At 47.2% G+C, this 17,128-nt stretch overlaps 1 protein-coding gene across 1 annotated transcript in view; it reads right to left on the minus strand.

The window, feature by feature from the left end:
- The window catches only part of KCNC4 (potassium voltage-gated channel subfamily C member 4), a gene marked incomplete at both ends in the record, with an annotated part of 362,283 nt that extends 353,643 nt beyond the window's left edge, over positions 1-8,640 (minus strand). Inside the window, one exon of the mRNA XM_082246385.1 lies at positions 8,041-8,640. Coding sequence (XP_082102511.1) covers positions 8,041-8,640 — 600 coding nt within the window. The remainder of the gene's footprint in view (positions 1-8,040) is intronic.
- Positions 8,641-17,128: the final 8,488 nt, after the last annotated feature.

Raw genomic sequence — 17,128 nt, forward strand, 5'->3', positions numbered from 1 at the left:
ATGCGATGCGGGAAGGCTGCGAATTCGCAGCCTGTTCCCGCATCGCACACGCACCCCCGGAAGTTCACACTGCCATATGCGATACGCTGGGGGTGTCAATGTAATCTTAACGACACCCCAGTTTGATCGCATATCGCAGTGCGATCGTGCAGTTCGCACAGGAGCGGATCGCACAAGTGTGAACCGCTGTGCGATCCGATCCTGATGCAAAAATGCCTCCTGTGCGTGTTTGCTCCGGGTGCGATGCGAATTTAGCCATACAAACTGTATGGCTAAACTCGCACCGCACAGCTGATCGCATGTAATGTCGGAGCAGTGCGCTCCGATATTACATGCGAACCCGGCACTCGCACAAATGTGAACCGGGGCTCATGGTTAGTGTTTTGCTGAAGCCATTATCATTCAACTGTGTTTACTCTTTTTAAATCATAATGACAACAGAAACTACCCAAATTACCCTGATCAAAAGTTTACATACCCTAGTTCTTAATACCGTGTGTTGCCCCCTTTAACATCAATGACAGCTTGAAGTTTTTTGTGGTATTTGTGGATGAGGCTCTTTATCTTCTCAGATGGTTCAGCTGCCCATTCTTCCTGGCAAAAAGCCTCCAGTTCCTGTAAAGTCTTGGGCTGTCTTGCATAAACTGCATGTTTGAGATCTCCCCAGAGTGGCTCAATGATATTGAGGTCAGGAGACTGAGATGGCCACTCCAGAACCTTCACTTTATTCTGCTGTAGCTAATGACAGGTAGACTTGGCCTTGTGTTTAGGATCATTGTCATGTTGGAATGTCCAAGTAGGTCCCATGTGCAGTTTCCAGGCTGATGAATGCAAATTTTCCTCCAGTATTTGTTAATAATAGGGATGCACCTAAATTTCGGCCGAAAATGGGCCTATCCCATTTCGGCCGATAATGGGTTAAAAATGCCGAAATTAGCAGGTTTAAAAAAAGTCCTGCCTCTGGCCGGCCGCCCGCCTCTCAATAATGTCCCTACTACTATGATCTGTTCATGAATGAAGTGACACACCGAGCGGGAGGGCGGCCGAGCGGCCGCTAATACGGTAGCTGTAACTATGTGAGCGCTTCACTTCCCTGCCAGCGGGGGACGATGAGCATGAATGAACTGACCCGACACCGGGCGGGAGGAGCGGCCACTAATAGCTATAACTATGTGAGCCTTCACTTCCCGGTCATGTGGGTATCTCCTCTGACAGGGAAGCGAAGCGCTCACATAGTTATAGCTATTAGCGGCCGCTCCCCCCGCCCGGTGTCAGGTCAGTTCATTCATGCTCATCGTCTCCCGCTGACAGGGAAGTGAAGTGAAGCTCACATAGTTACAGCTACCGTATTAGCGGCCGCTCGCCCGCCCTCCCGCCCGGTATGTCACTTCATTCATACACAGATCGTAGTAGTAGTGACATCACCAGGAGGCGGGCGACCAGCCAGAGGCGCGTCTTTTGAATGAAGGGCACCGGAGGAGCACTCAGCAGAGTGACACTACAGTAAGGAGATTGAATCGTTGGGATGGGGAGGGACGCTGAGGCAGAGGGAGGGGGGGGGGGAGGGTGTACTGCCGAGGGGGACACTGAGGCAGTGGGGGGGGGGGGGGGGGTTAGCTGAGGCAGCTTACCAATGGTATTAGTATTATGCAGCATGAGGGGGTTAATGTATTGTCACTGATGCGTTAGTGACCGACAAGTGGCAGTTAATTAAACCCTTTGTTCTGCATTAGTGCAACCAGTGTTAATTAACACTGATACTGGTTGCACTAATGCAGCACAAAGTGGTTAACTGCCACTGGTCGGTCACTAATAGATGAGTGACCAGCAGTGGCAATACATTAACCCCCTCATGCTGCATAATAGAAATACCATTGGTAATTAAATTAACCACTTGCCAACCCATCACAGTACATATACTGTGACAGGGTGGCAGCAACAGGTGTACGTCGCTGCCTGTTTTTGGTGTATGCCCCTCTATCTATTTTAAAATTATTTGGGGGAAAAAGTAATTTTCGGTTTCGGTTTTCGGCCAAGGGCATCCTGCATTTTCGGTTTCAGCCCAAAATTTTCATTTCGGTGCATCCCTAGTTAAAGTGGAGTTCCACCCTAAATTTATACTTACCTCCATCTTCTCGCTCCGGGTCACCTGAAAAACAAATGGATAGTCGCAATGGATAGGGATGACGCGCGCGCACCGGAAGTGACGGCGGGGCCGGTGCATTGCATCGTGGGACCGAAGAAAACGGAAGAGGATCGCGCTGGCTTCAAGCTGCCCACGCCTGAGATGGCAGCGCTGGACAATACTTTTTCAAGGTAAGTATTTCTCCTAAAAGGTAAGTGCAACCCAGGACAGATCAGAGGCTAGCCATTGTGGAATGCACTAGCCCTGACTGTCCTGGGGGTATTTTTATTAAAAAAAGTATTCCCAGGGTGGAACTCCGCTTTAATAACATACTGCATTCATCTTGCCATCAATTCTGACCAAATTTCCTGTGCCTTTGTAGCTCACACATCCACAAAACATCAGCGATCCACCTCTGTGTTTCACAGTAGGAATGGTGTACCTTTCATCATAGGCCTTGCTGACTCCTCTCCAAATGTAGTGTTTTTATGGTTGTGGCCAAAAAGCTCAATTTTGGTCTCATCACTCCAAATGACTTTTTGCCAGAAGGTTTGAGGCTCCTCTCTGTGCTGTTTGGCGTATTGGAAGCGGGATACTTTGTGGCATTTGGCTTTCTTCTGGCGACTCGACCATGCAGCCAATCTTTCTTCAAATGCCTCCTTTTTGTGCATCTTGAAACAGCCACATCACGTTTTTCAGGGAGTCCTGTATTTCACCTGAAGTTATTTGTGGGTTTTTCTTTGCATCCCGAACAATTTTCCTGGCAGTTGTGGCTGAAATTTTAGTTGGTCTACCTGACCGTGGTTTGGTTTCAACAGAACCCCTCATTTTCCACTTGTTGATTAAAGTTTAAAACACTGCTGATTGGCATTCTCAATTCCTTGGATATCTTTGTATATCCCTTTCCTGTTTTATACAGTTCAACAACCTTTTCCTGCAGATCCTTTGAAAATTCTTTTGCTTTCCCCATGACTCAGAATCCAGAAAAGTCAGTGCAGCACTGGATAAAAGATGCAAGGGTCTGTCAGGAGTCCAGAAACTCATTGACCTTTTATACACACACACACTAATTACAAGCAAATAGATCACAGGTGAGGATGGTTACCTTTAATAGCAATTAAACCGCCTTTGTGTCAACTTGTGTGCATGTTATCCTGCCAAAATCACAAGGGTATGTAAACTTTTGATCAGGGTCATTTGGGTAGTTTCTGTTGTCATTATGATTTAAAAAGAGTAAACACCTTTAAATAATAATAAATGGCTTCAGCCAAACACTAACCATGAGTGAAAGAAAAGGTTGTGTTATTCATATTCTCTGAAAAATGGCCAAGAAATCAAATTCTGCCAGGGTATGTAAACCTATGAGTACAACTGTATTTAGGACAAAATGCTACATTTCTCTGGTGAGAATAATACCCCAAATCAGTGTGTATTTATTCAGTAGTATTTATTCAGTATTTAGTCTGTAGGGAGAGATTATATGATCCACAAACAATGGTATATCTAAACCAGGGCTCGACAATTCCCGGGCGCCAGGACGCATTGGCGACTAGAAACCGAGTCCGGGCGCCTAGGATTTCAGCTATCTGCTGTCAGGCATCGGGACGCCGCATCGCTGATGCAGAGATTTGAAATCCTCGCGGCTCCTATCCATAATTTTCTGTGTACCGACAAGAGGCATTTTAATTGGTCAGCACCGTCGCATGGACGGCGCTGACCAATCAGAACGGGCTGCCTCTTCTCCACTTTCAGCACATCCATAGGACGCACTGCTCGACTTCTGCCACTGTCAGCTCTCCTCGTTGCGGTCACCCGACACATATCTATCAGGTAAGACTGATTCTCCCTACATTCTCCCTCCTTTCACTGTACAATGCATGATCCTCAGACTTGTCTGTTCCATCCACTTCACCTCTGCCTTATCTCTCCTTCAGCCGTTTATCACTCTACTCTTTACAAGCTCCCCTCCCCCGTCAGCTTGTTCTTCCCGGCCAGGTCACTTGAATCTTCCTCGTTGTTCACTTTCACTTTGTCTGCAGCATGTTGTCTCTCTACCTTCCCTGCACAATAGTAATGCCCCATACACACGTGCAGATTATCTGCAGACTTTTGTCTGCAGACTTACCAAAACCATATAATATGAGGTCAAACCTAAACACTTTCAATTTGTATGCAATCCGGCAGGCCCTTGCACTACATAGAAAAGGTAAGTCTGCAGACAAAAGTCTGCAGATAATCTGCACGTGTGTATGGGGCATTAGTCAGCACTGAGTCTTCTGCTCCTCTCTCCTGTTCACATTAACCCTTCACCTACTTCTTTCAGCTGTCCACTCCATAAATCTGCACTGCATGTCCTGCAGCCTCTGGTCCCAGCTCTGGGCTATCCAAGCAGCCATTTAGTTGACACTGTCCTGTCATAAAATGCAGCATTAGCACTTTCTCTACAGCCCTTCACTCTTCATTAACACATATTCTTATTACCCAGACCTGTCCTCCTACCCTCATCCCCCCCCCTATTCCTATCCCCCCCCTCCCCCCTATACCTATCCCTAATAACCTGTGCACTGCAGTTTGGTCACAGTGTGATTGTATTTGAGTTTTACCTGGATTTAGGTGGACTTCTATTGAATTTCTATTACAAAGTGCGTTTTCATGAAAGTACATCAAAGTCCTGCATGTTGCATCTTTGATGCAGTTTCAGAAAACACACTGTGTAATGGAATTCAATAGAAGTGCACCTAAATCCAGGTAAAACGCACATACAATCACACTGTGACCAAACCGCAGCGCACCGGTGTGACCCCACTATAAGGCGAGGTTCACACCTTGGAATGTCAGTCACAAGATTGTGGCTTTCCTGACACACACAGAAACAAATCGTCCATTAGTAGACGTGCGACAGTGCCATTTATTGGTAATGGCACCCCACACATCTGCTATCACATGCACCAAACCACATGGTGTCTCAAAAGTGAAACATCTGGGGTCTGTTTAGAGCCCTGATATTTCATAAAAGCCCCCCAACAGGGCAGTTAAAATGTAAAAAAAATATATATATATATATATATATATATATATATATATATATACACACACACACACACACACTGCACATATAAATTCTCAAAACAATATAAATAATGTAAAATATTTGTAAAAAATAAATAAAGTAAGGGCTTGTTCACACGTGTTTTGGTCTCTGAAAAGCAACCATCATGCAGATTGCTCTTCAGAGAGCATTTGACAGGAGGTAAGGAGCCGCTGTATCGCCTCCCTACTGCCTGAAACAAACCTTCTACCATTATTAGCCTTATCTATAGATGGGGTGGGGGGCACAGCTTGCCATGTTTGCCCTGGGCACTGTATGACCTTGTCTTGGCACTGGGTGCAGGGGGTCCGGCCGCAACAGGCGCAACATCTGGGGGGGGGGGTGTCATGTAGCATGACAGTGAAGGCTGTTTTATTCCAGGACAAAGCAGTGTCCCAAAATTAAACGCACACTGTGTGATTCCTTAACTGGTTGCTATCTGCCTGGTGTCTAGCAACCAGTGACATCAGGCACACACAGGCAGGGGCCCAGCATTAATAGCGGAAGAGGGTTTAAATTCCTCAATAGAAGGAGATGATGTCCTCCTTGATTAGCTACCTCTGGAGGAAGCTGGGGGAAAGGTAAGTAAATTGGCTAACTTTTTTTCCCCTACAGGTATTTAGGGGATATTTTTTATTTTTTTTGTTGCAGTTTTAACTAGCATTTTATGGAGGGTGAGGTGAAGGATGTCCTTGAATAAGGAGATATTGCCCCGGAGTTGCAAGGTCCTCTGGTTGCCATCATTCATTTTGGTGTTCCTGAGACAAGGAACAAGTAACAAGAAGCATGCATTCCATGTGGGAGCTTGCATGAATCTTAGAATTTTGCATAATTCTTAGAAATACATAAAATTCAGATTAAGGTGAAGTAAATTAATTTCTGACTGTAGCACTGTTGCAGGGTTTGGTAGTTTACTGAAGCAAAATTGGAAAAAAGCCTCCAATGGACGCTGCTTAGGTGCTTTTGAGGTCCTTGATCAAATGCACATAGACCATACATGACACAATGTAACCGTCACCATTTTCTGTGTGTATGTGAGGGAGGTGGAGGAGTGCCACACTTCTGGAGGATTCCTCTGTACACACCATAGAGCTGAGGGGACCTCACTGTAGTACATATATATATATACACACACATCTGCCTGAGACTTTCACTCTCCCTCCTCCTCTCGCCCCCCCCCCCCCCCCCTTTCTCTACCTCCCTCTCCTCTTTTTCCTCTTCTTTCCATTTCTTTCCCTTTTATTTCTTTCTTGCTTTCTTTTTTTTTCTGGGTCCCGGGCAGCTGATTTGAAAAACTGGCTCCTAACTTTTTTAGCTGGCTCCTAGATTCAAAGAAAATTTGTCAACCCCTGATCTAAACATTGATCAATCCTGATGTACTGAGAGAATATCTAGAGGAGGGCCAAAAATGTCAGGACAGGACAGATATCCCTCAAATGACCCCTTTTCTGGAAAGTAGACAGTACAAGGTATTTAGTAAGAGGCCTGGCAACATTTTTTTAGGTTGTAATTTTTATAATTTTTTGGAAAAAAATTATTCTTTTACATACTGTCACTAGAGCAGTACCGTGTCCTCATATGACTGGTATGGCAGTGATCAGGGACACTAAAATTAATTTTTCATTTTTCTTTTTAAATACACTTTGACCAGAGCAATATAATGTTACCATAACATTGTACTACTTTGGGAAAGTAATCAGTATTTTTTTTTTTTTTTTTTTTTTTTTTTTTTTTTTACACACACACAATATGTTTTCCTTTAGCAATGAATTGCATTGCTACAAGCAAGCATTTTATTTTACCTAATGAAATAGATGCATTCAGTTTGTTTTGTTGTGATTAGCCACAGCTGATCACATGGCACAGATGGGCTGTGATTGGTCACAGTGATTACATGGTAAAAACTGGTCCAATCAAAGCTAGCAGCACAATTGTATACAATGGATGGCTTGAAAGGAAGCCATCCATTGTTTACAATTGTCATGTTTCATTTTTCTGCATGTGTTCTACATGGGTATAAAGAAAACAAATGTCCTGTTCAAACCACAGCACTAGTATCAAGTGTAGATTTTTTTTCCTGCACATGTGCAATGTGTATGCAGTTTTCTGCATGGAACAAAACATCAACCTTGTGGTGTGAACAGAGCAGAAGAGAAAGTTCTATAACATAGGGTGTGATGTCTGTTTTAAACACATAAAAACTCACTGAAACACACATGAAAACTGATGTAAACTTGTATCGCTGCCAATGAAATCTGAATGGTTTTTATGCACATATGGTGTTAACAGTGCTAAAAAAAAGAAGACTGCCCAAAGCTTTTTCCAGTACACCTCTTCTGGGTCACAGGAATGCACTTACTTTTGTTCCCCTGTGACCCAGAGTCAGCTGGTGTTAGGTGGTGGCAGAGCCATGCCAGGCTCTGGAAGGATCCCAACCATATTGTTAGGATCCACCCAGCTGCCTAATTGATGCTCTGCAGAGAGTGGAGTAGAGCAATGACTGACTGTTACTGCTCTCTTCTCTGAGTGATTAGTGGTCATGTGATCGCTCAGTTCTAGGTCATAGATATTGACATGGGACAGCTACTACAGAATCACAGCAGAGGGGAAAATAAAAGTATATATATTTTTTTAAACCCCAAACACCTCCTTTTAGGGGGTGGTAAAACCGCAGCTCATCTGTCTATTTTTATGGCCCCTGACCAATGTGTAAACCGGACTAAAGCTAAGCTTCAGCTCTTAAAACAAGTTTTGCCTAGAGATTCACTACAATCCAACAAATGAGGAAGGGTAGTGTGAATTGTGTGGGGGAGGGAGGGGCACTCACCCGAGCAGCTTTGGATGAGTAGGGGTCCTCAAAGAGAGCCCACATACGAGCCTTCCAGCGAACTCTACACCTGGCTGCCGTCTCTTCTATGCACAGTAACTCTGGGCTTGAATTTTTATCATCATCCCCATCCTCGGGCTCCACGTTTTCAAAGATATCCAGAGCCTCTTCCGCTTCCCGATGCTGGCGGTAGGTCATCCAGCAACATGGTTCCACGTCTGTTTCATCGATGCCCCAAAACGCCAACTCCTCCTCAAAGAGCGGTCCACAGATGTCGGCCGGGCAGTGCAGCTTGCCTGTGCGGTAGTAATTCAGCACATAGGAGAAGATGCCAGGGTGCCTGTCAAAGAAATACTCATTGTGCTGCGTGTCAAAATCCAAGTGACTGCATGTGTCAGGGTCGGCCAACCACGCCAAGCGAGTTCCAGGCAGCGTCCTGAGCGTACTCTTGTACGTCTCATGCCGGGTGCCCCCTACATTGATGGCGATCTTCCCTGAGTCGTCCCCCTTTGCCATCTCTTCCTTCAGGCATGTTTTGGAGGGTGCTTTGTTCCCAGACTTTCGTCCACGGTAAGATGACACACACACCGAACTAATCATAGATTTCCTCGGTCACAACGCCTCTCTATGGCTACGGGAAAGACAGACAGTGGAGAGCCCCAGGAACCCTCCCAACAGGTGATAGAGAGGAAGAGGCGGGCGGCCACAGCGGAGAGCCCAAGGGACCCTTCCTACAGGTGATAGAGAGGGGCGGGCGGGCAGAGCGGAGAGCCCCAGGAACCCTTCCAACAGGTGATAGAGCGGAAGAGACGGCGGCCAGAGCGGAGAGCCCCAGGAACCCTTCCAACAGGTGATAGAGAGGAAGAGACGGCGGCCAGAGCAGTGCGGCGCAGGAGAGGGAGTGGCTGATGATGAGGACGATTCGTCTTCGGCAATTGGAGAACCGGCTCAGCAATCAAGGATACCTAACAACAAAAACAAAAAGGGGCTCTATGAAAGCCACTTCCTCCTTGTGCAGGTAATGATAAAAAAGCCAGACCCTCAACTTACAAGTCATCCTTCTCCCTGCACAATGGCAGAAAGTCAGTGCTGTTTTTCTTTAGCTTCTGTGCAACAAGCAGGAGGTAATCGTGCCGCTCTCCCAGGCACTTTATTACTTCCCACACAAACATGTGAACCTGTTTCCTCCCAGGCAGTGCGTAGGCCTTTCTATTCACAAGTAAGGCACATACATTATCGAACTTCCATACATCTCAACACACGATGCTGCCAAATGGAACTTGAGCAGTACACACCGATACAGCATATGGATTGATGGCATCAAAGTCAGCTAATGGGCTACTGGTGTGGAGAAGATGTTCAAAAACACAGCGGTCATTATTCCTTGCTCACCCTGTCAATGTCACCCTTTGCCAGGAATGGAGAGTTGTCATTCAGAGGACAGACATGGCCTTACTCAGTTCACAATCTAGCAGGTAGAGGCAGTCCTCTCTATCGACCTTTCAGTCTATGACAATGCTTCTATCAGCCAGAGCATCTCTCTCCTGTCTTATATAGCAGCAGCTCGTTCCCTTGGTAATGGGAAAACCAAAGCAATTCTGCAAGGGCAAGCAATATGTGCAAATCGATAAATAAATGTCATCATAGACTGACAGGTCTTCAGATGTGAAGCTTTTAAAGAGGAAACTGATTAAAATATGATCCTTGAAAGGCAGTTAACAAGAATACGTACAGTATGTGCAATTAGAGTGGCTGGTAAAGCATTACAGAGGGATAGGCATAAGCTTTGAGTTCGAGTCGAACGTAAGTTCAACTCACACATTCAGGGCCGGATTAAGAGCATCATGGGCTTGGTGCTGAGGATTTTGAAGGGCCTTAAGGGCCGTGCCTTGGCATGCACCCAGAGGAGGAAGGGTGCAGCCATGCATGCCTAATTCAACATGGGATGCTGTCTCTGAAGCCCATAAACACATCCATGCATCGGCAACTGTCCCTCCTTGTCCGGCCTTCGCGCTGTGTGGGGAGGTTCTGAGGGTGCTGCCTGGGGAAGCGAGCATAGAAGCCAGACTTCTGTGTTTACAAGTGACAGAAGAGCGGTAACAGTGAATATGGCCAACCCGGGGCCTATATAAAAGGTAGGGGCCTGGAGCTGCAGCTCCAATAGCCCCTACATTAATCTGGCCCTGCACACATTGGCTGTTCGCTTATTCTTCGAATCACGAACAAATGTGCTTCTTCGTGGGAAATTGATGGTGGGGCGACCGAAGAAGTAGCTGTGCAGAAGGAGCCTGTGGAACGGGCAGCTTTGGCAGCTGTGATGGAAGGCAAACTAGTATGAGCGTGGGTTTCGGAGGATAAGGACGGCTTATTTATCCACTCCACCTACTCTTCTATATGGTGTGACTGAACAACACGGCCAGCACCGGAGAAAAAAAGACGGGTGTGCCCTGCCTGCAGAGGATGCACCATGTCTGTGACCACCAATTTTCACTTTGGACACAGAGGCTGCTTGCCCTCTTTTTCATGGCCTGTGAGCATCTGCCTCTCCTTGTCGACCTTTCGGACATGATGTGGACTGGATTTGGGGGGGGGTTCATTTCTGGTTGATCAATATGTAATCTATATATAATGCACTGCTGATATGTACTGAACTGACTGATAGATACTGAATGGCCTGATAAATACTCAAGTGGCCTATATATCTATATAGATTAGGGCTGCAACTAACGATTATTTTGTCTGTCGACTAATCTAGCGATTATTTTTCCGATTAGTCGACTAATCTAACGATTATTTTTATTTTATTTTTTTTGCTTAATTGAGTGTTCTTTTTTTGATTAGCTAATTAATCCTTTGATTAACAAAAATGAAGTGGCAAAAATAAAATGTAAAAAGGGAAAAATTTCTGCGCCAAAGATACAATTATATGAGTGAAATAGCATACAAGCAAAGCTGCTGGCACTAATCTATAGTGTACTTTATTATATGAGAGGAGAGCAGGGTAAAGCTCTATAGTGTGCAATCAGACCCCTCAGTAAGCCCCCTTCCAGCACAGACCCCTCAGTAAACCCTCCTCCCAGTACAGACCCCTCAGTAAGCCCCCCTCCCAGTACAGACCCCTCAGTAAGCCCCCCTCCCAGTACAGACCCCTCAGTAAGCCCCCTCCTAGGACAGACCCCTCAGTAAGCCCCCTTCCAGCACAGACCCCTCAGTAAGCCCCCTCCCAGTACAGACCCCTCAGTAAGCCCTCCCACCTAGTACAGACCACTTAGTAAGCCCTCCTCCCAGTGCAGACCCCTCAGGCTCACCTGCGATCACGATTATTTTTTTTTTATTTTTTTTTTGCTTAATTGAGTGTTCTTTTTTTGATTAGCTAATTAATCCTTTGATTAACAAAAATGAAGTGGCAAAAATAAAATGTAAAAAGGGAAAAATTTCTGCGCTAAAGATACAATTATATGAGTGAAATAGCATACAAGCAAAGCTGCTGGCACTAATCTATAGTGTACTTTATTATATGAGAGGAGAGCAGGGTAAAGCTCTATAGTGTGCAATCAGACCCCTCAGTAAGCCCCCTTCCAGCACAGACCCCTCAGTAAACCCTCCTCCCAGTACAGACCCCTCAGTAAGCCCCCCTCCCAGTACAGACCCCTCAGTAAGCCCCCTCCTAGGACAGACCCCTCAGTAAGCCCCCTCCTAGGACAGACCCCTCAGTAAGCCCCCTCCCAGGACAGACCCCTCAGTAAGCCCTGTCCTAGGACAGACCCCTCAGTAAGCCCCCTCCTAGGACAGACCCCTCAGTAAGCCCTCCTCCCAGTACAGACCCCTCAGTAAGCCCCCCTCTCAGTACAGACCCCTCGGTAAGCCCCCCTCTCAGTACAGACCCCTCAGTAAGCCCCCTCCCAGGACAGACCCCTCAGTAAGCCCCCTCCCAGGACAGACCCCTCAGTAAGCCCCCCTCCCAGGACAGACCCCTCAGTAAGCCCCCCTCCTAGGACAGACCCCTCAGTATGCCCCCTTCCAGGACAGACCCCTCAGTAAGCCCCCTCCTAGGACAGACCCCTCAGTAAGCCCACTCCTAGTAGAGACCCCTCAGTAAGCCCACCTCCCAGTACAGACCCGTCAGTAAGCCCTCCTCCCAGTACAGACCCCTCAGTAAGCCCCCTCCCAGGACAGACCCCTCAGTAAGCCCCCTCCTAGGACAGACCCCTCAGTATGCCCCCTCCCAGGACAGACCCCTCAGTAAGCCCCGTCCTAGGACAGACCCCTCAGTAAGCCCCCTCCCAGAAAAGACCCCTCAGTAAGCCCCCTCCCAGGACAGACCCCTCAGTAAGCCCCCCTCCTAGGACAGACCCCTCAGTATGCCCCCTCCCAGGACAGACCCCTCAGTAAGCCCCCTCCTAGGACAGACCCCTCAGTAAGCCCACTCCTAGGACAGACCCCTCAGTAAGCCCTCCTCCCAGTACAGACCCCTCAGTAAGCCCTCCTCCCAGTACAGACCCCTCAGTAAGCCCCCCTCTCTGTACAGACCCCTTAGTAAGCCCCCCTCCCAGTACAGACCCCTTAGTAAGCCCCCCTCCCAGTACAGACCCCTCAGTAAGCCCCCCTCCCAGTACAGACCCCTCAGTATGCCCCCCTCCCAGGACAGACCCCTCAGTAAGCCCCCTCCCAGGACAGACCCCTCAGTAAGCCCCCTCCTAGGACAGACCCCTCAGTAAGCCCCCTCCCAGGACAGACCCCTCAGTAAGCCCCCTTCCAGCACAGACCCCTCAGTAAGCCCCCTCCCAGGACAGACCCCTCAGTAAGTCCCCTCTTAGGACAGACCCCTCAGTAAGCCCCCTTCCAGCACAGACCCCTCAGTAAGCCCCCTCCCAGTACAGACCCCTCAGTAAGCCCTCCCACCTAGTACAGACCACTTGGTAAGCCCTCCTCCCAGTGCAGACCCCTCAGGCTCACCTGCGATCACATGCTGCTGCTGGAGTGGCGCGTGACGTCTCGTCTGTGTGGGACAGTGGAAGGGATCATTGGCGTCGGCGGCAGTCTGCAGCCACAGAGAGTCAGCTCAGTTGATGCACCGCCACGCAGGCGCAGCCGCCCCGGGACGTCATGCCGCTCACAGCGGCTGACGTAGAAGAGACGCACACTCTGGACTGGAGCGCAGCGGGGGCTGGGGGCGGGGCAGTGCAGCCTGCAGCGGCCCCAATCAATGCAGCGGCCCGGCCGGCAATGCTTAAAGTCCCGGTAGGCCAGTCCGGCCCTGCAAGCAGGGGGCGTGTGACGTCACGTATGACGCGTCAACACCTTTCACGCACGTCGACGTATTTCCGTAGTCGACGTAATTGATTACGTCGACGCATCGTTGCAGCACTAATATAGATATTAATATATGGTCTATACTGAAACGACCAATAGATACTGAATGGCCTGATATATACTCAAGTGGCCTATATAGCTATAGAGATATCAATGTATGGTCTATACAGAACCAACTGATAGATACTGAATGGCCTGATGTGTGTATATATATATATATATACTCAAGTGGCCTATATATATGTAGATTACAATATATGGTCTATACTGAAACAACCGATAGATTCTGAATAGCCTGATATATACTCAATTGTTATATATAGATATATCGATATCAAAGTATGCTCTATACTGAACTGACCAATTTAGATACTCAATGGCCTAATACTGTATATAATCAATTGTCCTATATATATATATATATATATATATATATATATATATCGGCGTATAACACGCACTTCTTCCTCCTAAAAATGGAGGAAAAAGCAGCAGTGCGTGTTATACGCCGATATTAAAAAAAAAAAAGTGCAGGAAGCATCGCCGAGAGCAGAAGGGAGGGGCTGGGTCGAGGAAAAGGAAGGACGAGCTGTCATAAGAGCAGAAGGGGGCGGGCCGGGCCGAGGAGAAGAGAGAACTAGCGAGTGCAGTCATCGGAAGTCCCGCCTATGACAGACGTCACACGTCTCGGCAGAGAAGGCGGGACTTCCGATGACTGTGCTCGCTAGTTCTCTCTTCTCCTCGGCCCGGCCCGCCCCCTTCTGCTCTTATGACAGCTCGTCCTTCCTTCTCCTCGGCCCGGCCCGCCCCTTCTGCTCTCGGCGCTGCTTCCTGCCCTTTTTTAAAACAGATTCGGAGTCGGACAGTTCTAATGGCGCTTGCGAGGCTGCATATATGGACACTGCTGGTAAAGGCTGCATATATGGACACTGCTGGTAAAGGCTGCATATATGGACACTGCTGGTAAAGGCTGCATATATGGACACTGCTGGTAAAGGCTGCATATATGGACACTGCTGGTAAAGGCTGCATATATGGACACTGCTGGTGGGCTGCATTTATGGACACTGCTGGTGGGCTGCATTTATGGACACTGCTGATGAGTATGCATTGCTGGACACTGCTGATGAAGCTGCATTCATGGGCACTGGTGAGATGTCATTTGATTTAAAAAAAAATGTTCTGAGTTCAAAGCGGTTTATTTTAAATTTAAGCTTTTTCCTGAAATTTCTCTCCAAATATTGAGGTGCGTGTTATACGCCGGCACGTGTTATACGCCGATAAATACGGTATATATATATATATAGAGAGAGAGAGATATCAATGTATGGTATATGCTCTATGGTATATACTGCACTGCTGAATATACTTCACTATCTGATCTCTTAAATTGTAAAAAGCACAAATATCTCTCCCTGCCTAACTGACTGCTACTAGCAATGTCTTCCTAATTAGACTAAACTGCAAATCACTTTCCTCTCCCTGCCTGAATCACTGCTAGCAATGTCTCTAATTAGACTACCCTGCACTGTCTGGTAAACTGCAAATCACTTTCCTCTCCCTTTCTCAACCACTATCTCGCCCGCACAGTCACACTACATGCAGCTGCTGTGTGAGCAACCTTTATATAGTGTGGAGCGGGTACTTAGCCCCTGAGCCATGATTGGCTAAAGGCAGCCTGCCTTTGTCCAATCATGGCAGAGATGATTTGATTGGCCAAAGCATGGAGGGTCAGGGTGCATGCTTTGGCCAATCAGATAATGCACTGCACGCACAGTGCATTATGGATGCGGGCACTCAAATTTCCTACGAAGAAGCACATTTGTTCTTCGTTCGACGAACGAGCAAACTGCCAAAGTTCGAGTCGAACTTACGTTCAACTCAAACTCAAAGCTCATCCCTGTCCCTCTGTAATGCTTTACCAGCCACTCCAATTGCACATACTGTACGTATTCTTGTTAACTGCCTTTCAAGGATCATATTTTAATCAGTTTCCTCTTTAAAAGCTTCACATCTGAAGACCTGTCAGTCTATGATGACATTTATTTATCGATTTGCACATATTGCTTGCCCTTTCAGAATTGCTTTGGTTTCCCCATTACCAAGGGAACGAGCTGCTGCTATATAAGACAGGAGAGAGATGCTCTGGCTGATAGAAGCATTGTCATAGACTGAAAGGTCGATAGAGAGAAGGACTGCCTCTACCTGCTAGATTGTGAACTGAGTAAGGCCATGTCTGTCCTCTGAATGACAACTCTCCATTCCCGGCAAAGGGTGACATTGACAGGGCGAGCAAGGAATAGTAACCGCTGTGTTTTTGAACATCTTCTCCACACCAGTAGCCCATTAGCTGACTTTGATGCCATCAATCCATATGCTGTATCGGTGTGTACTGCTCAAGTTCCATTTGGCAGCATCGTGTGTTGAGATGTATGGAAGTTCGATAATGTATGTGCCTTACTTGTGAATAGAAAGGCCTACGCACTGCCTGGGAGGAAACAGGTTCACATGTTTGTGTGGGAAGTAATAAAGTGCCTGGGAGAGCGGCACGATTACCTCCTGCTTGTTGCACAGAAGCTAAAGACAAACAGCACTGACTTTCTGCCATTGTGCAGGGAGAAGGATGACTTGTAAGTTGAGGGTCTGGCTTTTCTATCATTACCTGCACAAGGAAGTGGCTTTCATAGAGCCCCTTTTTGTTTTTGTTATTGTTAGGTGTCCTTGATTGCTGAACCGGTTCTCCAATTGCCAAAGACGAATTGTCCTCATCATCAGCCACTCCCTCTCCTGCGCCCCACTGCTCTGCCTGCCCATCTCTTCCTCTCTATCACCTGTTGGAAGGGTTCCTTTCACGAATATTTCATGTAAGTGCGTTTGATGCCCATTTCATCAAACGCATAAACATGAAATATTCCTAACAATGGGAATCAAACGCATAAACATGAAATATTCCTGACAAATTTCTCAGGAATATTTCATGTTTATGCGTTTGATGCCCATTGTCAGGAATATTTCATGTTCATGCATTTGATGCCCATTGTCAAGAGACAATGGGCATCGATTAGAACACATAAACATGAAATATTCCTGACAGAATTTTACAGCTGGACATAGCAAACTTACTGACATGTATTATACATGTTTGCCATGTTTAGCTGTAAAATTCTGTCAGTGTCAGTTCACATTGTGACATTCCCTCAGATACAGCTAGAGACATCCCCCATATACAGCTAGCGACATCCCCCCCAAACACAGCTAGAGACATCCCCCAAAAACAGCTAGGGACACCTCCCAAACGCAGCTAGAGACACCTCCCAAACGCAGCTAGAGACACCTCCCAAACGCAGCTAGAGACACCTCCCAAACGCAGCTAGAGACACCTCCCAAACGCAGCTAGAGACACCTCCCAAACACAGCAAGAGACATCCCCCATATACAGCTAGAGCCACCCCCCCCCCATATACAGCTAGCGACATCCCCCTCCCCCATATACAGCTAGAGATACCCCTACTCCTTGGCAGAGATTCCAGAAGTTCAAGCAGAAAAAAAAACTGCGCACACACCTGTCTTGCAGAGCAGCCACATGGGTTGTGACCAGTTCCTATCCACTTCCTGTACTTCTCTGTACCATGTGACCAAACAGTCACATGGTCTGCTGACATCGCCAGGGTCCTTCTACAGGGCAGGAACTAGCCGCTACCCTGATTGAATACTACTCAATGGATAGGCGCAGCGAGGGAGCCTTTTGCTGCCGCCGAGCGGCGACTTGCCATTT

This window comes from Pelophylax lessonae (assembly GCF_965119305.1).
Source record: "Pelophylax lessonae genome assembly, chromosome: 2".
Lineage (NCBI taxonomy): Eukaryota > Metazoa > Chordata > Amphibia > Anura > Ranidae > Pelophylax > Pelophylax lessonae.